The sequence below is a fragment of the Stegostoma tigrinum genome, chromosome 17 (genome assembly GCF_030684315.1).
Source record: "Stegostoma tigrinum isolate sSteTig4 chromosome 17, sSteTig4.hap1, whole genome shotgun sequence".
NCBI classification, from domain to species: domain Eukaryota; kingdom Metazoa; phylum Chordata; class Chondrichthyes; order Orectolobiformes; family Stegostomatidae; genus Stegostoma; species Stegostoma tigrinum.
In genome coordinates this window covers 17,885,927-17,906,415 of record NC_081370.1, presented here as the reverse complement: position 1 = coordinate 17,906,415, position 20,489 = coordinate 17,885,927, and the positions used below count along the sequence as shown (strand labels likewise).

The 20,489-nt window shown below is 40.3% G+C and overlaps 1 protein-coding gene across 1 annotated transcript in view; it reads right to left on the bottom strand.

Annotated features, from left to right (window-relative positions):
- Positions 1-20,489, bottom strand: part of pgghg (protein-glucosylgalactosylhydroxylysine glucosidase) — a 41,531-nt gene that overhangs the window by 3,170 nt on the left and 17,872 nt on the right. Inside the window, exons 7-13 of the mRNA XM_048546177.2 lie at positions 19,762-19,873; positions 17,124-17,196; positions 13,751-13,887; positions 12,015-12,148; positions 7,491-7,586; positions 6,024-6,121; positions 3,919-4,130 (exon numbers count right to left, since the gene is read on the bottom strand). Coding sequence (XP_048402134.1) covers positions 3,919-4,130; positions 6,024-6,121; positions 7,491-7,586; positions 12,015-12,148; positions 13,751-13,887; positions 17,124-17,196; positions 19,762-19,873 — 862 coding nt within the window. The remainder of the gene's footprint in view (positions 1-3,918; positions 4,131-6,023; positions 6,122-7,490; positions 7,587-12,014; positions 12,149-13,750; positions 13,888-17,123; positions 17,197-19,761; positions 19,874-20,489) is intronic.

Below are 20,489 nucleotides of genomic sequence, written 5' to 3'. Positions count from 1 at the left end.
CACCCACATTGAAGTGAAGGTCAAGAAAGCACAAGAATGCCTCCACTTCATCGTAAGGCTAAGAAAATTTAACATGTCCACAAACATTCTTATCAATTTTTATAGATGCACCGTAGAATGCATCCTGTCTGGATACATCACAACGTGGCATGGCAATTGCTCTTCCCAAGACTGCAAGAAACTGCAGAGAATGGTAAACACAACCCAGCACATTAAGCACACCAGCTTTCAATCTATTGACTCCATCTATACTTCTCACTACCTCAGGAAAGCAACCAACATAATCAAAGACCCCTCCCAACAAGGTTATACTCTCTTCCACCCTCTTCCTTCAGGCAGAAGATCTAAAAGTTTGAACACATGCATGAAGGGATTCAAGAACAGCTTCTTCCTTGCAGTATTCAGAATTTGGAATGGACTTCTCAAATTTAATCCTGATCTCTCTCTCTTTCTGTACCTTCACTGTGGCTGTAACACTATATTCTGCACTCCGTTCTGTTACACTGATGCACTTGATACAGTACGGTCTGACTGTATAGCATGTAAAACAACACTTTTCACTCTATCTCAGCGCATGTAACAACAATAAAGTCAATTGATGTAAAACATTCCTAGCTAACCACAAGGCTTGGCCAGAAGTAGAATGGAAGTAAGCAATTGTGATGTGTAGCAGCAAGACTGGGTCCAGTGCAGGAAGAAAGTGAATAACCTCCTTCACCTCACAAGGGCGAGTCTCAGTGAATGTTGTGTAAACTGTAGACAAATCGAGGTGAGAAACTCATCTCCACTCCAACGTTTGCATGGATCACAGCTCAGCCCTGGAACTCTACTGAAAATCAGATCCACTTGCACAGTGAGACAGAGAAGCCATTTGTAATACTTCCAGCTTTTACAGGTCAGGTTTCTGAAGGGAGACTCTTACAAATCCAGGAAATTACCATAAAGATTTTAGTGAGGTTCAAGAAAATTAGATTTAAGGTGCTGACAAAAGAAGGTTAATTACTCCTGCCATTAGAGGACAGCTTTGTCACCTTGCATCCTTTCCACCATACACTTGGTGATACATGTTTCTACTGCAGCTGAGAATCAGTTGGGAATCTTCCCATATGATTCTATAGGACTATCCACCATTTTTGCATGCTCCAATCATCTTCACTAAATTCCACCCATTGCTCTCACAACACTGATATGTATCGACTGTTGAAGTACAGTATGAACTGGTTATTATTTTCAATCTTTGGGCAAAGTTTATTTCATGAGCATTTTAACTAGCATGTGTATGTGTTTTTTTTAATGAGAATATATTTTACTTTAGAAATAATCCTTAAACCAAACTCTTTGTTCCAAACCTTTAACATGCACCAAAAGAAAAGCTGGAAAAAAATCACAAATTGATAAAGTTATCATGCACTACAAACAGACACATTAGATGGCAAAGTTTTAAGGGGATAACCACTTACTGAAAACAAAAGTTTTTTTTATTTTCAGCAATGTTGTACTTTACACTTAATAATATCTTTAATAAAAACATTTCGACTTTCAACAAATAAACTCAGTCATCATTTCCCCTAAAGTTACTTCAACAGTTGGTCTTCGACAACCAACTCCCCCTGCCCATATCAGAGGCACTCTACATAGGTGATGTTGCCCAACTACCTCTGGAACCCTTCATAAATGCAATTTTTCCAAACTCATGGTGGATACTAGATTCTTATTCCTCAATTTAAGATAGCATTTTACTTCCGTCAGTGCGTAAACTGAGAATAACCCCCTTCAATTCAATCCAACCCTCACTCTCCCAAACACAGTTCTTTCTGGCACTCCCCTCCAGCCCCACCACACCCAGCACTTTTCTCTGCAAACGTGGGAGGTGCTACACCTGCCCCCACACCTCATCCCTCACTCTATCCCGGGCCCCAAAAAGACTTTCCACATCAAGCAGATGTTCACCTGCACATCTGCTAATGTGGTATACTGTATCTGCGGTACCCGTTGTGGCCTCCTCTACATCGAGGAAACCAAGCGGAGGCTTGGTGACTGCTTTGTAGAACAACTACGCTTGGTTCAGAATAAACAACTGCACCAGTCACAAACTATTTCAACTCCCCCTCCCATTCCTCGGACAACATGTCCATCCTGGGCCTCCTGCAGTGCCGCAATGATGCCACCCGCAGGTTGCAGGAACAACTCATATTTCGCTTGGGAACCCTGCAGCCCAATGGTATCAATGTAGATTTCACAAGCTTCAAAATCTCCCCTCCCCCTACCGCATCCCAAAACCAGCCCAGCTCATCACCCCCTCCCTAACCTGTTCTTCCTCTCACCTATACCCTCCTCCCACCTCAAGCCGCACCCCCATTTCCTACCTACTACCCTCATCCTGCCCCCTTGACCTGTCCGTCCTCCCTGGACTGACCCATCTCCTCCCTACCTCCCCATCTACACTCACCTTTACTGGCTCCATCCCCTCCTCTTTGACTTGTTTGTGTCCTCTCCACCTATCTTCTCCTCTATCCATCTTCGATCCACCTCCCCCTCTCTCCCTACTTATTGCAGAACCCCCTTCCCCTCCCTCATTTCTGATGAAGGGTCTAGGCCCGAAACGTCAGCCCTCCTGCTCCTAAGATGCTGCTTGGCCTGCTGTGCTCATCCAGCTCTACAACTTGTTATCTCTCATTCTAGCATTTCCATCTTTGCTCCCTCTCAATTAATGTTAGCATTTGTCTTCTTCAGCCAGAGTAGTGATATTTACAAAAATCAGGCAGCTATAAAAGCTCTCTTAGCACTACATAGAGAATAAGTAATTCTCTTAACACCGTGGTCGACATTCAGTCCTAAACTAACATTATCAAAACAGATCAATGAAGTTTACTATGTGCAAATTGGATAACACATTTGCCTACAAAGCCTCAGTGGTCAATGGTTGTGTACCAATTTGGATTATCCTCAAACAACGAAAGGTGCTCTGAATAATAAAACAATAAAGTAAATGATTACCAGAATCATTTCTCAGTTCAGTGATGAGACACAAATCCAACCCCCTAATCTCCTCCATGTTGACGGTAGAATTCAACAGGGCACTCAAAATCTAGATTGTCCCAATTCAGTGAGATTATCCAGAACATGATATGGCCCTCACATATGCACACTCACAGCCACTGATGTCACCTAGTCGTGACAGGTCAGGTTGCTGGAAGTATCTGTACATGTACCAATGATGTCACCACATTTTATGTGCACTGATCATAGGACCATAACACATTTGAGTAGAAATAGGTTATTCGGCCCACCAAGTCTGCTCTGCCATTCAATAAAGTCATGGCTCATCTGGTAATCCTCAACTCCACTTTTTGTTTCATCTTAATCCTACAACTCCAGATTTCCATCCTGATTAAACAGCATTCTATCTCAGCCTTATACAGGCTTAATAACCCCTCCCAGCCTCAATAGCTCTCAGGTCCACAGATTCACTACCCTCAAAAGAGAAAAAATAACCCCACATCTTCATCTTAAATGGGCAATCCAAATGATATAACCATCAGCACACATCTCACTGACACAGATCTGGGGAGGCAGAGACTCTAGAATCAGGGACAAAGGATGTGGGGGGGGGGGTTGGGGCAGAGGGGTCTGAAGCAAAGCTTCCATCAGGAGCAGCAGTGGGGATAAGACGTGCACCAATGACAGGGGCTGGGCCATCAGTGGGTGCAGGGACAATTGGGTACAGACTGCACTGAACAGAGATTAACTTCAAATTAAAATAAATTTCTTTTGTCTTCCAGGGAACTATAGTTTACATCTAGACACCCGCTACACATCACTTGAGAATGATGTCAGCTTTTTTTCTGCTTTTTGTATCACCTACATGTGGCACTCATAGGATACAATTGAATGATAGTGTGAACTTCCCATTATTACCTTTGATTAAAGCAAATTTCTTGCCTGAATTGCTTAAAACAACTTCCAAGGCCAAGTGCTGAAACCCACAAGGCCTTAACAAAACAATGGTGACTTGCTGTGTCGAAAATTGAAATTGTAGTTTATTTCCAAGGTAATTAATTCCAGTAATCCATAGCTCACCCATATCCTCTGGAATTATGGGATAAAAATACAGGTAGCTTTTCATTATCCTTCAGAAGAAAAAAGAACAAAATACAGATCAGAAGAGCAATTTTCAGACACAAAGTTTGGTCTTCCTTGTGACCATAACTGGAAGCGGCAATAACCATAATAACTGCACCTTCCTTAGTCATCCAAGTTACAAAGGAATGTTGATCAAGGGAAATTTTTCAGTGTGGGAAAAGGATTCCAATGTCAAGATATCAGCACATGCTCAAAAATGAGAAAGTTAGGGCTAAGATAGACTGTCAAATTATCTTTTTTTTTACATGCAAGATAATGAAACAATGAGTTACATGGAAAGACACTAAAGCAGACAGTATTGTAAGATGAAATTGATTTGTCAAAATTCTCAAGTACTTGCAAAATCCATAGTACCTCTATGTTTAGCTTTGTTATCTGAATTCTAACTCTAAATATTAGCAACGTCTTTCAGCAAAAGAGGAAAACCTGGCCTACGCACCTGTGCAACTCAGTGCCTGTTAGAACTACACCATAAGGCAGTACTCTAACTTCGGCAAGATAAGATATATGTTGACACAGTTAACGATTGCACCCCCAACTTCTCAAACGAACTATGCTAAATGTCCAAAGTTTTCAAAGACAAAATCTTAAATGACTGGCAAATCTTGAAGAAACTTCTTGAATGGCTCAGGGAACAAAAGGCCCCATGAAGAAAGGCTGAGGGTCTTGGGTCTGTTCTCATTGGAGAGAAGGAGGCTAAGAGGGGATTTAATAGAGACATACAAGATGATCAGAGGATTAGATAGGGTGGACAGTGAGAGTCTTTTTCTGAGGATGATGACTTCAGCTTGTACAAGGGGGCATAGCTACAAATTGAGGGGTGATAGATTTAAGACAGATGTCAGAGGCAGGTTCTTTACTCAGAGAGTAGTAAGGGGGTGGAACGCCCTGCCTGCCAATGTAGTTAACTCAGCCACATTAGGGGCATTTAAACAGTCCTTGGATAAGCATATGGATGATGATGGGATAGTGTAGGGGGAGGGACTTACATTAGTTCACAGGTTGGCGCAACATCGAGGGCCGAAGGGCCTGTTCTGCGCTGTATTGTTCTATGTTCTAAAACACTACTCTTAGTGTTACAGAACCTTGTTAAGCTTTAGAACTTCTTGGAGAAAAGATGAGTCACATCCCATCAGAGGTCTAACACACAAAAGCTGGTTCCACAGAAAAAGGTGTTTTTTTCGCAATATCAGAATCTTGGCAAAAGGGAGTGCAAGAGTGAGGACAGAAGTAATGACTTTCATCCAGAAAGAAATAAAAGAATGGTTAAAATTCATTCTGGAATATTTCTTTCACAAAAACAGGATTTCATGTATATATTTGAGTCACTTCTGCAAAAGTAAATTTTTCAAAAATTGTCTGCTTTCCAAAAATGTTGTAGGATCAACAAATAGTTTGATTCATATAGATTGGAAAGCTCTCAGATTGAATTACTAATCTGGGCTAAGTTTTACCCTCTCACTTCAGAGGGAAGAATGTAGTTGGGGCTAAGGAGAAGTAAAACAGTCAAAGTTCCTGATCCTGGCATGTGTCCAGAGATCCTGTTTGGAAATTCTATGTGTATGTATATACTTAGGGTGGGGACAGGATCACTTAAGTTATGTGCAGTCTTTGATTGTAGTCCAACAATGTTAAATGGCTAGATTCATACACGAAGTGCAATTATTTAGTGGAGATGGTAATAACCGTGGTTTGGCATCACACAGTGTTTAGAAGTAAAGGAAGGGCATTAATTGAAGAGACAGTATGTGGAAGAAAAATATGCAAATATCTTCTCCTGCTATACATCTGTATGAAAATAAAAAGATTTCCTGTCTATAATAGATGCAATTATTGTATACCTGAGCAACTCAAATAACAATTAGCTATATTTCACTAACCTGAAGCCAGTGTAACCAAATAGCACAGTCTGCAAGAAGCCACCCATTCCTGTCAGGAAGTTCACAGCTCCTGATCCATCTGGATTTTCACTCCAAACCTGATGCAGGTGATAAGTAAGGGCAAAAATCAGTATCCAGAAACATTTCACCAAGCGCCATGCTTGACCCAGCCTAGGAAGACAAATTTTCCTTTCTCTAATCCATAAAGGAACAGTCATGGCTCTGTTGTCAGTGCTTTCACCTTTGAATCAAAACTTCTATGTTCAAGCCCTAGACCAGGATATGAGCATGAAAATAAAGTACAGAGAAAGCATGGCAATGTTGAAGGTGCTGTCTGTCAGATGAGACATGAATCTAACACCCCATCTGCTGGCTCAGATTAACATACAAGATTTCTTGGCACTATTTTGAAGAAAGACAGGAGAGTTATCCCCAGCATTCTTGATCAACATCAAAAAAATGGGCATGAAAATTACCAAATGAGAACCACAATAATATGTATAAATAATAATCATATCTGGAACCCTGCTCTCCACACTATGTTGCTATGTCTGGGAGTTTGTTAAGTGCATTTCAGCTGCCGAGTTTTATATATTACAACCCTGACTACACTTCACAAAATAGCCCATCACGCAGTAGATCAAAACTTTGTGGGGAGTGTGAGCTTAGCATGGCTAAGCACTTAAGAAGAGGCTGTCATATTGAACTTTTACCTTTATTTCTTTATTTTTCAACTTTATACTGAGAAGTACTTAATGTTGAATTTTTAACTTTATTTCCCTATTTTTCTATTTTGTACTTAAGATAATCTTTGTACAAAGATTAAGACTTTTGCACTTAGAGTGACGCTGGGAATGGCAACTTTGTGTACTTTCACTGTTCTCCTGCATCCGTCTACTTGAGTACACATGATATTTAATTCTAATTCTGTACCTGTGAGGTGCTTTGAAATGTTCATTGGTCATTAAAAGTATTAAATAAGTAGAAGTTATTTTAATTTACCTCTGCAGAGTAAGCAAGAGGCCTGCTACACATAACCTCAGTGATACAGGCATTGGGAGGGTATGAAAGGGACTGGCATCGGGGACACTTATGGCACATTTCAGCAAGGTGGTCGAGTAGGAAGTCCTTAGAGATTTCAGGGTGTGGTAACATGCAAACACACATGTTCCCACTAAATTCAAGGATGAAAACTACAGTTCTGAATATGTATCAAAATAAAGGTGCAGAAAATCTACATTTCCCAAGTAGAATCCCTGCCCCCCACAAAATTAAAGCTCAATACTCTTTCCTTCAGCATTTACATCCTTTCGAGTAAATTCCAAATCTACCCCTGCTCTAAACTGAGCTGGTGTACTTTTGTTGTTAAGAAGCTTTTGTAAAGGCCTTGGATAACATTTTATAGTTTTTTTTAATTTGGTATGCATGCAATTGTACACAGCCCTCAAAATGTTTCCATGACATTACCTTGAATGGTTCCTGAATGTGACTGTAACATTTGTTGAATTGATGCTGAGCCTGAGTAACATTTTTCAGCTCCAGCCAACCAATCGCAAACATACTCTGAAAAGGAAATGTATTTTACAAAAACATATTGACTACCTTGATTAAACAATTAGACAATGGAATAGGAAATTTTAGACACAGACTTAAACCAAAAGGAGCATGGTCAGTATCGTGGAGATTAAAGCATTACCTTGACACAGTTAGCTTGAGTAAGCACATTTATTTTACATGCACATGAGAAATGAGTATTCTAGACAGTCCCTGCTGAGATATCCTTCTCATTCTCCCCGAGTTGTAAATGCTGAAACTGTTATTTCTAGCTCCAGCATAGCATGGTTCATTCTAATTACAGTCTTGAAAATATAGCCTTTATTGTTAAGACAAGCAATCAAGCGATTTTGACGACTTTGTAGCAAAAACACACAAAAGCAACCTTTTGACCCTTACATTCCCAATTTGTTGTGTGGCACGTCGGGCCCACTTCAGTCAGTAAGCCTTTGCTTTTCTGTGTTTTTTTTGGATAGGAAGATGTTGCTACCAACCCTCTTTCCTTTGTCTCTGTTGAAGGGCCTGTTTAGTTTCACAGTGATAGAGGCTGAACCATTGCTGAATCTTAACAAGAGGCTCTGTCCTAACAAGATGTCCAAATGTGCGTACAAATACACCTTTTGGTGAGACTCGTGTTTTTGGTAGTGTCTCCTTTCTCTGGCCAGAAGATGTAGGTCACCCTGCCTCAGGAGTGTCATAACACATCCAAACAGGTTGATACTTCAAAACAAAATTGTTAGACATTGTTTCAAAGACTATAAGGAGCCCTGTTGATAATAGGTTTGCTCTCCATGTGATCCTAAGATGTCTACCTTCTCATCACTCAAGCTTTTATGGCATCATTAGCCTAGGTGGAGCTTAATGTAGTCCCCAGCATTTATTCGTTCAGAACCATGACCACTTCTCAGGGCAGTATTTCAACTGTTTGCTCTCTCTGTTGGATTCTAAGGTCCTAAGTCATTTCAATTTAATGTTGTCATAATCTAATTACAAAAGCACAGATAACACAGTTTGGCAGCTCGAAGGTAGCTAAAATGTCATATTGTTGTAGAAGAATCAATAGTAATAGGTGACAATGTTTTGTAAACAAACCAGAACACTATTACATTAATCCAGCAAAGTCCCACATGGAAACCTCCTCCCCATAAGCTGCCACACACTGCCATTCCAGACTCTTTTCTACTATTTTGTTAGGAGTCTAACTCTGCTCCCGAACAAAAGTCAAGAATTCCTGACTGTTTTAGAGGAAAATTGGACAACAAAATTTTAATCCATTTGGATATGCCTGTAATTCCAAAGTCACCATATTTTTTAGTCAAATAGTCGGTAATTTTTGTATCTTGGTGCAAAATTACATCACCCTGCTTTTAACCTATTCTGTATCGACCTTGCATTGTTGAAGGGAACCTGTCATCTATATTCTGCCCACATAACCTGCACCAAAAAAAGTGTAGATAATTTCTGACTATTTGCACTTAGGTATTCTATTTGTTCATTTGTGATGTTTGAATTTCATCAACCTTTACTCATTAGAAAATGCCAGTTTTAAACCTGTTATTTCATTGGTAGATAAATTTCAGCTCAGAAGATAAAAATTTGTTCACATCAAAAACTTGAGATCTGTAAATTAATAGAAGTATGGATCTAAATCTTTTATGCATCTTCCTAAGTGCCACTGTCTACACCTAAATGGCCTGTATAAGCAAAAAGCATCTAAGCAGCCACTTTATTCCAAATTTAGCTTAGACTCTAACTAGTCTGAGAACACTGTTGGCAGGTCTAGAGAAAAATGGAAAACTATTCAATTCTCCATGACAATAGAGAAATAAATCACCCAGAAAAAATAGAGAGCAGCTTTTTCACCTGACAACATACATGAAATGAAAACAGAAAATGCTGGAAATATTTAATAACTCAGGCAGTGTTGTAGACAGAGAAACAGAGTTAAAGGCCCAGATTTATTGCCGTTGAAAAGTTTTGTTCCAGGATTAAAATGGTGGAAGTGCTCCAAAATTGCAAGTGCTGCACACACACACATTGTTTCCAACTTAAATAGTAAATTGTCTCCATTTAAACCCCATTTTAATAACACCGATGCATGAAACTGGAGTACACAGAACAGACTAGCTCAGAGTTGGTGTGCTCCCTGCCTTTCTTTTGACTATCCTAGGAAACCCCTTTTAAGTGCTGAGGTACCCCTGTGGGCAAGGTCCCAAAACACTATATGGGTGGGAATCAGATATCTTTTACAAGGACGAAATCAGATATCCTTTGGAATTGTTAACAGTAGGGAAGATTAGGCCTAAAATGTGAATACAGCCCTGGGAACTGTGAAGTTGTCAAAGAAGTATAAAACTTATCAAGATATCTCAGTAAATATCAAAAGTTTTTGACACCTATTAATAAGCATCAAATTTGTTAACAACTGTCAAGGAGTGTCAAACGTAAGAAAACTATAATGAACTGCCAACTGCTGTCAAGAGGATTTTTTTAATGCATTAGATGTTTTTCTCAATAGATTGTAACCTGCAACATGGAACTTTAAGTAATAGAACATTATTTTTCTCCTGTCTACTTGACTACTAATGGATGCTAGGTAAATTGATAGTGTAGGTGAAGGGCTAAAGTGTGCAACTATGGTTGACATGGGCAGATACTAAGTTGACATTGAGGATATTAGGGGCACATGGAATATGAGGGGACACAGGGATGGTTGCAGGGTATTAAGTCACATGTGTTGGCATGGATGGGCCATGGACAGTGTGTGGGGATGAAGGGGGTGGTGTGACAAGTTATGTCTGGAGGAATGTTTTACATTTAACTCTGATTTTAATATTTGGAAAAAGCAATGAAGCACTGCCAGACCAGCTTTGGAATTGGTAGTCTCCTCAGCTCTTTCCGGTTTGCCTGGCCCAACTTCTGCTCCAGCCTGCTGTAATATGCTATGTCAAATAGATGTCAGTGTAGTGGCTGTACTAGAACAGGTTGACAATGGGTGCAGCAATTTCTGGAGCGGAAGTCTTCAGTACAATTACCAGAACGTGACCAAGGTCCAAAATCTTTGCAGTAACCAACACTTTCAACCAGTTTCTTGGAATCATATTGGCTAATGTCTGGCATCTGGGATGCTGAAGACCTTCCGAGGGGGCCAGGATGGGCCATCCACCCAGCACTTCTGAGTGAAGGTTACTACAAATTCTTCAGCCTTATACAGATGTGCTGGGCACCCCGTCTTTATGGATGGGGTTATCCGTGGAGCTTATCTGAATAGATAGTCAGTAAAAGTACGAAATATTAAAACACACTAACTTCTGGCTAACTATAAAACTGATCTTCCCCCAAAACCCATGGTGAATATCCCACTGGATCTGGTTTGACCCAACCCAACTCCCTAACCACCACCTTCAACCTTCCACACTGGTCTGGAGTCAACTCAATACCTCACTCTTTACCCTAGGCAATGACCTGACCTCCCCCACCACCTCCACCTCCTCCCCACCCTTCCACCTAGGCCCAATACCTACCTTCCCCAACTACACACTCCCCAACCAACTAGACCGGAACTTTTCTACCAACACATGCACCCATTCTCCCACTCCAGTCATACTGGTGGCTAACCCAATTACTTCATGTCCCCATTCTGTTACCCAATTACCTGACTCAAACTCATTCACTAACACACCAAAACGCTGTTTATATGTCTCAGAGCTGTTCAGTGTTTTAGTAAATGAATTAATTTACCAGAATATTGCAGTTATATGTGTAAAAATGGCTGTATTATTGGCTTCCCCCAAGTGTCCTATACTATAAGGATATAGCTGGATAAAAGGTATACTGTGCATTTCGGACTCCTTCAAAGTTGAAGGTTGAGTCCAGAAATGTGTGGGATGGGCCAATTTGTCATCACAAACCTAGACAAGCGGCTCTCTATTCCATCATGCAAGTCATTATTAAACACAATTAGTAGACATACCACTAATCATATGCTACCAATTTCGAGCATCTGTCTTCTAGGTCTGTCTCCCTTTTCTATCTCCAGCCACTCGGCCAGTTTCCTAACTAGGACAATAAATTGCCATAAATCCCATGAGATTCAACTTTAACTGTCTTGTGAAGGAATTTAGCAAATGTCTCCTGGAAGCTCGTGTTAATAACATTCATAGACATTCCCCTGTCTAATTAAAAAACAGCTTTGAAAGAGTTAATCGATTTTCTCCTCGAGCATGACCTATCATTTATAACTTCATGCTGCTTCTCTGATTATGTGAACATTTTCAATATGCTCAGTCACTCCATCCTTGATCCAGTAATTTCCTGACAACAGATGCGAGGTTTGCCAGTTTACTATTCCCTCTTGCTTATCCATATTTAGGTAGTTTTACTGCTTTACTGTGATTAAAGCAGTGCCATTCTGTACCTGTTGAACCTTCTACTAACCCAGGTCATGGCAGGTCCATCCTGAGCTGTCACACCTTCATACATCACCAGGTCATTCTTCCGCACCTGAGAACTCATGGGATACATGAGTGGGTAACCTAGCAGCACAACATCAGCTTGTTTCACAACCACCCCTGTAACACAGAAACATAATTTTAAGCACCTAAGATGCTGTAACCAAACCTTCAGCAGCACATATAGTGTGAGAAATTCAAAGATAAATTATTTTTAAATTCTGACCAACTTTTTTATCTTCCTTTTGTTGGATATAAACAACAGTAATGCCTTGCCCAAGTGAACATTGTTCACATGGCTTAACATTACAGCTTCACTCAACAATATCAATACAAATAGATATTCCAGTATGATTTATTGATTTGTGATCAAGAGTGGAAATCTGAACTGAATATTTTCTTATATTTTTAAGGCAGAGATAGACAGATTTCTAATCATGAAGGGAATCAAGATTTATGAGGATAAGGCAATGAGGCGGTTTGAGGAGGATTATAGGAGGATGGGTCTCAGTGGGATGTTCTGAGGGTCGGTCTGGACTTGTTGGACTGAAGGGCCTGTTTCTACACTGTAGGGATTCTATGATGATTATCATGTCAGTCATAGTTTCATTGAATGCTGGCGTGGACACGATGGGACAGACTACATTTCATCGTTCATCTTATGGTCTTATGGAGCACTGAAATCAACTACACTGCCTCAGAAGATAAAACAGAAAGATGTCAAGAAACTTCACGAATATAAGAAACAGGAGTAGGGGATAGGCCATTAGGCACCTCATCCTACTCAGACACTTCAACAGGGTCATGGCTGATCAGCCTGGTGTCTTTAACTCCACTTTCTTGCCTTGCATGACCGTTGACGTCCTTAGGATCAAAAATCTGTCTAATTCAGTGGTGAATATATTCAAAGTTACAGCCACCACTATTTTCTGGGGTAGTGAATTCCAAGATTAACAACCCTCTGAGAAGAAATTACTCCTGACTGAAATAATCCTGATTACACATTAATTCTTTTTAAACTGTGGCTCCCTGTTCTAGATTTCTATAAGTGGGGAGAGATTATCTATCTTACCCTATCAATATCACAGCTTGGATGTAGGAATGATCTCAGCACCAAGGGCCAAGGACATAGCATTTTTTTTTCGAAAGGAGGGGAAACCTGGGACAGTGGAATGTCAGGATTGCTCACCAATGTCTTCCACCTCAATACTTTCCCAAAAAGGGTCTCCCTACGGCAGTAGCGGTCTATGAGTCTATGGTGGAGAGCCAGGAGAAGTATGTTAAAAGGATAATTAGCCAGTAAATTCTGTGTTTCAATGTTACTTCAAAGAAGGCATGTTAATCCTGGACAATATGGAGAACCTAGCAACACACTGAAGTGCTGAGGGGCATTGGAGGCAGCCATCAATGCTGCAATCATGGAACCAAGAAGATAAAACAGCCAGAAATAATCATGTGGAGGAGCACATATGTAGGATTAGGACCCACAAATAATCATGTGGAGGAGCACATATGTAGGATTAGGACCCACAAGTGCCCCCAATACCTGGAAAGTTTTTGGAGAGGATCCTGCCCTGCCTTGGCAACTTCTTCAGCCTGGGCTGTGTCAAACCATCAGCCAAAAGAAAATGAGAAACCATAGAGGGAAGGTGGTAGGAAGACAGGGGAGGGTTGTTGGAGAAGAAGAATATAGTAGGAAGTCTGAAGTAAATTCTCTCACACCTGACTTGTATCCATCAAACTCAGGATGATACTGCTTCAAAGGGTCAAATGGCACTTTGATTTTCTCCGCTATTTTCATCCATTTTGATGGAACTGTAACTTTTAAACATGATCCCAATTCTGTTGCAAACTGGAGGCTGGAAAAATAATATAAATCTACTGAATTAATTAGCGGTAAATTTTATGAGTAATACAATGTGGCAAATGAAAGAATAATCTATAACATTAACTACATCTTAAGTCACAGTCATGTTCCCCAAACAACGACGCTCTCACTCACCTACAACGACTCCAGGTAAGGCTAAACCTTAGTTTTTACATTGGAGTTTTTGTACCAAATATCTCCATGACCCTGCCCCAATCCAAAAACATCTCTGTAATTTCATCCAACCCCGAAACTCTCCATGTTATTTGCATTCCTCTGATTCTGGTCTCTCACACATTCACCATCATAACTGCTTCACTGGTAGCCATATCTTCAGTTGCCAAGGCCCCAAGCTCTGGAAGTGTTGCTGTACAGCTCGCTGACTCTCAATGTCACTGTCCACCTTGATGAAACTTCTTAAAACTTCCTTGATCAAGTTTTTGGTCAAATGACCTAATACAGGCTTATGTGGCTCTGTGGTATGCAACTGTTTTTTTTTCATGCTCCTGTTAAACGCCTTGGGATGTTTCATTACATTAAAAGCACCATAGATAAGTTTTTTTATTGTACTACTCAGAAGTAAGCATTCTTTAAATTCTGCAATGAGGTTATTTCCTGCAAGGGTGGTCCAGCTATATACTTTAAACAATCTCTTTAAATAAAAAAAAGCAGTTGTCTTCTCCTCAAATTATACTAGAATAGGTACACTGCGAATTAAATATACATATCCATATTTTGCCATCAGTGGCATAATGCATCAATATTCTGATGTTCTTGGCCAACAAAACCTACTTGAATATGTATTTCTCACTTCAGATTTCTACACTACTGATGTCTGAATGTAAGAATCATTGGATGGTATTCAAACATGGGAACCCAGCTGACTTCTGCACTCTTTCACCTGAGGTGCTACAGCCAATCATTGCTGTTATGCAGGGAGTTTCCCTGAGCCAGGAATGATGAAGTAGCTAAGAGTGGCAAATGTGGTACAACGAGAGTCACATAATTATGAAGGTGTAACTGATGACATGACTGACATCAGTAAGAAAGAAAACAGCAGTGTGGAATTGGTAAGGTCCTGCACATTACACATTTGATAACCTACTATGTACAGACATAAATAGAAGTTTTACACCACATAAGGAGTTGATAAGCTTTACTTAGTGATAAGAAGCAAGCAGCCTCAGGGACAGTGCATGTGTAGGCACACGAACTGTGATATATCAGGGCAATGTGTCAATCTGCAAGTAGCAATTCTGGTTGAAATCTCAAGATAGAGCAATACGCATCAATGTTGGGGTAGTGTAAGGCTTGGAGGGTGCTGGTGGTGGTGGGAGTGCTGTTCTCACAGGCCTGCTGCTCTTGTTCTTCTAAGTAGTTGAGATTACAGGTTTGGAAGGTGCTTTGGTAACAATGCAATACCTTCTGTCACAGTGCACACATTTCAGCCATAATGATAGAGAAGTGGATGTGTTTAAAGTAGTGGCTCAGGTGCAAGTCAAGAAGAATGCTTCATCCTGGATTGTATCAAACTTCTTGTGTGTCGTTAAAATTAAATCCATGCAGAAGGTAGAGAATGCTCCATCACACTCATGGCTTCAGACTTGTAGGCGATGGACAGGCTTTGGAAGTCAAGCAATAAACTTGTTCTCTAAAGAATACAGCAACAAATGATGGTGGGAATTTGGTACCATTGAGTGTTAAAAGTAGCTAGGTTATCTCTTATTAGAAACAGCCATTGCCTAACACTTATAAGGTAAAAGTGTCATTTGCTATCTGTCAGCACAAAGCTTTTGTCCAAGTCTTGTTGTACATTGGTGTGTACTGCTTAAGTATCTGAGGAATTGTGAATTGAACTGGAATCTCTGATATCATCAGTGGACAGCCCCACATGACTTTATAATGTAGGGAAAGTCATTGATGAAGCAGCTGTTACACCCAAGTTATATCCCGAGATTCTATCCTGAAGGACTCCAGCAGTGAATGTCTATATCCTGGGACTCTCCTAGATGATTGAAAACGGACAGATTAACAAATCTGCTCACCAGAGTTTCACTTCTCCTACCCAGGTTCAAATTCAATTCATACTGAAGGATTCTTTCGCTGCTAATTTAAAGGTTTAAATGGAGCAAGATTGTGCAGTTCCAATTCAGTTGGAGATAACACAAAAATGATGTTCCTGAACCACACGAACAGCAGCTTAGATTTAGCAAATATCATATCGATGCTTTTGGAAAGTCATTTTTCTGAGTTTGGGACAGAGTGGAGAAAGTTTTATAATGCACATAAACAAGTTATATTCATTTCACATGTCTAGACTAAAAGTGCATCAAAAAACACACAAAGAAAAGATTCCATAAGCATTTTTCAAGCAATCTTCATTTTTCTTCCTGTGTTTCACTCTGAGGCTGAGTAACAAAGCAAGTTCATCATTTATAAAACTAAAATACAATGAAAACTGGAGATATGACTAAAAACAGTAAATGCTGGAAGTACTCAGCAGATCAATGTTTCATTGAAAAGGCACATACATGAAAAGATATCGAAATAACACAGTGTGGAGCTCGAGGAACAGGAAAGCTGTTTTGGGCCAGGACCCTTCTTCAGAAACATATCAAAATGTAGGCTTTCCTGTTCCTCTGATGATGCCTGGTTTGCTGTGTTCCTCCAGCTCCACAATGTGTTATCTCAGACTCCAGCATCGGCAGTTCTAACTATCCATGGGGCGGCACGGTGGCTCAGTGGTTAGCACTGCAGCCTCACAGCGCCAAGGACCCGGGTTCGATTCCCACCTCAGGCGACTGTCTGTGTGGAGTTTGCACATTCTCCCCGTGTCTGCGTGGGTTTCCTCCGGGTGCTCCGGTTTCCTCCCACAGTCCAAAGATGTGCAGGCTAGGTGGATTGGACATGCTAAATTGCCTGTAGTGTTCAGGGTTATGGGGGCATGGGCCTGGATGGGATGCTTCAAAGGGCGGTGTGGACTTGTTGGGCCGAAGGGCCTGTTTCCACGCTGTAGGGCATCTATCATCATCAAAAGATATTTCTGTTTCTCTCTCCACAGATGCTGCCATACCTGCTAAGTATTTCCAACTACATTTTTATTTCAGTTTATTTTTTGTCTTGTATTTTTATAATAGTTAGTGCCACAATTTTAGGTCTTCTTCCTCAATACTAGTAATGGTAGAAAAATGGGAAAATGAAATTCCAATTCCCCTGTCCCATCCTCACCTGTACTTGGCGACCACAGCAGTGTAGGCAGAATTGGTAACGTCAGATTGATATTCGTCAGGTGGCATTATTCCTTGAAGAAATTACATGCAGTGAAATAATCAGTGAGTCATCAACAGATGACTTCCATCTTCAATGGATACTTTTCACAGTGTCCTTAACTTAAATCAGTTACCAATTATACAAGAAATGAGAAAAGACCACTTGGTTCTTTAAAGCTCACTCCATACATACATTAATTTGCCCATTATAACATCTGATTTTATTTTCTGTCACATTTGTCTTTATTACCTTGCTTGACATTTCATTCCAAAGACATGTGCTTTTCAGAAAAGCAATTCTCCCTAATTGCAGCCCAATTTGGACAAGGACTCAACAGAAGAACTGAATAAATTCAGTACAATAATGACAATCAATTGCTAGCATTCAGAGGCCATGAAAATAGCTGCCATTAATGAGAAAGGTCAAAAAGTTGCAGCAGGAATGCCCTTTAGAGACTGAGGTTCAGAGAATTATAGAAATGTACAGCACAGAAGGGGCCCATTGTGTCATGCTCATTCTTTAAATTAAGAGTCCTACTTAGTCCCACCATCCCGTGTATTGTCCATTAAAATCTTAATAGGAAGAAAAATAAAATGCTTTCTGCATTCTTCCTCACATAAAGTATTTGGTTACAGATGATTAAAATGTGGAAACAGTTTTATTTCCAGTATTAAGGCACTTCATTTTATTAACACAATAGAAGTGGATTTTTAGTTGTTAACTAACTCATCACTCCCACCACTGACTGACGAAATGTCAGGGAGAGGGAGGTCTTGCAATGAATCAGACATGTATGGAGGTCAAGAAGGCAGAAGTAGAAGAGTCTCATCTTTTGCAAAAGGTATGAGGTTCTTGTGGTTTGTATAGATCAAAGTAGAGGCTGCGAAGTGGATGTGCAAACTGACCGTGGCACTGCAGCAATAAGAAGACTTTAACTTGCAGTCGGAAGGCAAACGTCCAGTTGTGGTGTTTTACATAGATGACAATGACAGGGATAGCACAAGAAAAGAAGTACTGTTATGGGAGTATTAGCTGCAAGAGGTTAAAAAGCAGATGTAATCAAACAGAATTTCCTCCGGAATGTTACCCAAGCGACATGCAAATAGGCGGTGTACATAAAATTCAGAAGAGCATGGCGCAAAGATTGGCATGGAATAATTAGTCTTGATTCAAGGAGCACTGACACCAATATTAATGAAAATGGGAGCCACACCACTGGAACAATCTTCACCTGAACTGTACTGGATCCAGTGTCCTAGTAAGTCATTCATCTAGGGTGACAGAGATGGCTTTAAATTAAATAGTGAGATGACAGATCAAACAAGGGAGAGTATAATAAACTAAAGGGAGAAGACAAGACAAGACAGCAGGCTCACAATAAGGGCATTAATAATTCAAGCATGGCAGGAAGGGACCAAGCACATAACTTAAGAGTGCATGAGCAGATAAGGCTGTAGATTTCAATAATAAAAAGACAGAGCAAAAGGGATCTCTATTATTTTGTGTGTGCTTTGTCTTTAAGAGAATTCACCTTTAAGGAGTCGTATAGTCAGAGTTATACAGCACAGAAATAGACCCATTAGTCCAACTCATCCATGCTGACCAGATATCATAAACTGATCTCGTCCCATTTTCCAGCATTTGACCCATATCCCTCTAAACCCTTTTAAAGGTGCCTTTTAAAGGTTGTAATTGTGCCCACTTCCTCTGACAGCTCATTCCATACACACACCACCCTCTGCGTGAAAATGTTGCCCCTCAGGTCCCCTCTCATCTTAAACCTGTGCCCTAATTTGGACTCCCCTACCCTAGGAAAAAAGATCTTGGCTGTTCACCCTATCCATGCCCCTGATGATTCTATCAACCTCTATAAATGTCACCCCTTAGGCTCTATAGCTCCAGAGGAAAAAGACCCCAGCCTCTCGCTATAGCTCAAACCGTCCAATCCTGGCAACAATCTTGTAAATCTTACAGCATCATTCCTATAGCACAATTTAAGGCAATATTCTAGAACTGGCCTTACCAATGTCCTGTACAATTGGAATATGATGTCCCAACTCCTATGCTCAACACACTGACCAATAAAAGGCAAGGGTACCAAACACCTTCTTCACCACCCTGTCAACTTCTGACTCCACTTTCAAAGAACTATGCATCTGCACCCCTAGGTCTCTTTGTTTTCCCCTCCATCCCAGTCAGCCTATTGGTCAACATATTACTTGTAGACAACCCCATTGAGGTTACAGAACAAATATACTAAAAACCTCTCACACAATTAACAGATGAACAGCATAAGAAACATTCTCAAATGTGGAATCTATCACCGAGGAAGATCCTTTAGCACGTAAACAAGCTCTTAACAAATTAGTTAATAAAAATGATGCATTTAGGAGTCTTAGTGACACAGATCACATCCGATATCATCTCGACTTCAAAATTTCGAATTTAGGGAGTCCTTTATTCTCCAGCAAATTCTAAATGCACCTCACACACCTTCAGCATCTAACTGGACCTTTGCCCTCATAATATTTTCTGAGATTGGGAAATCTGAAATAGTCATATGACCTGGCATTTTGCTTGATTTCATATCTATTACCTTTAATGTCATAACAATCCTCCAACGAGTTCCAAGTAACTCGACTGCTCCAAAACTCAGCTATGCTGCTGACCACATACCAACCCCCATCCTTTTGGAAAAACTCCAGGTCCTAAAACCAAAAGTAAATCATGAGATTAAAACAGACATCCAAAAAATGACTGAAAATAGAGAGAGGAACGTGCAAGGACCTAAACGTTCTATCTTTAGAAAGACTTACATCCCTATTTGATTTTGTTCAAGGGAAACAGCAGAATGCCATTCTCCTTAATGTAAAGGATCGGTGTGGGGTGGGGTGGAGGGGGAAATGCAGTGAGTGGTGAGCAGGACGTCCCAGATAGAATAAATAGATAGATAGTGAGATCTGGATGAAGTGGGTTTGTAGGGAAAACAGTACCTAGCTACCTCAGTTTTAGCATTTTCAAATTGCAACCATGCAAGTTTCCTGAAAATTACCAACATTTACAAAAGTAAAAGCCAGTTTATGAAATATTCATTATACGTCTCTATAAGATCAATGTCTCAAAAGCCCAAATGTACTCTGTTCAGTTCTCCCACATTCACACTTAAATGCGCTCAAAATTCAATCCTTTCACTAGCCTTGAATGCTAGCATTTCCAGATTGCTCACAGTAATGCTTCTAATCTCCCAAACTATAACCTTCGAATTCACCACATGCACAGAACTAAATTCCTTTCTCAAAGCGACCGATATGGTTTCTTCTTCAA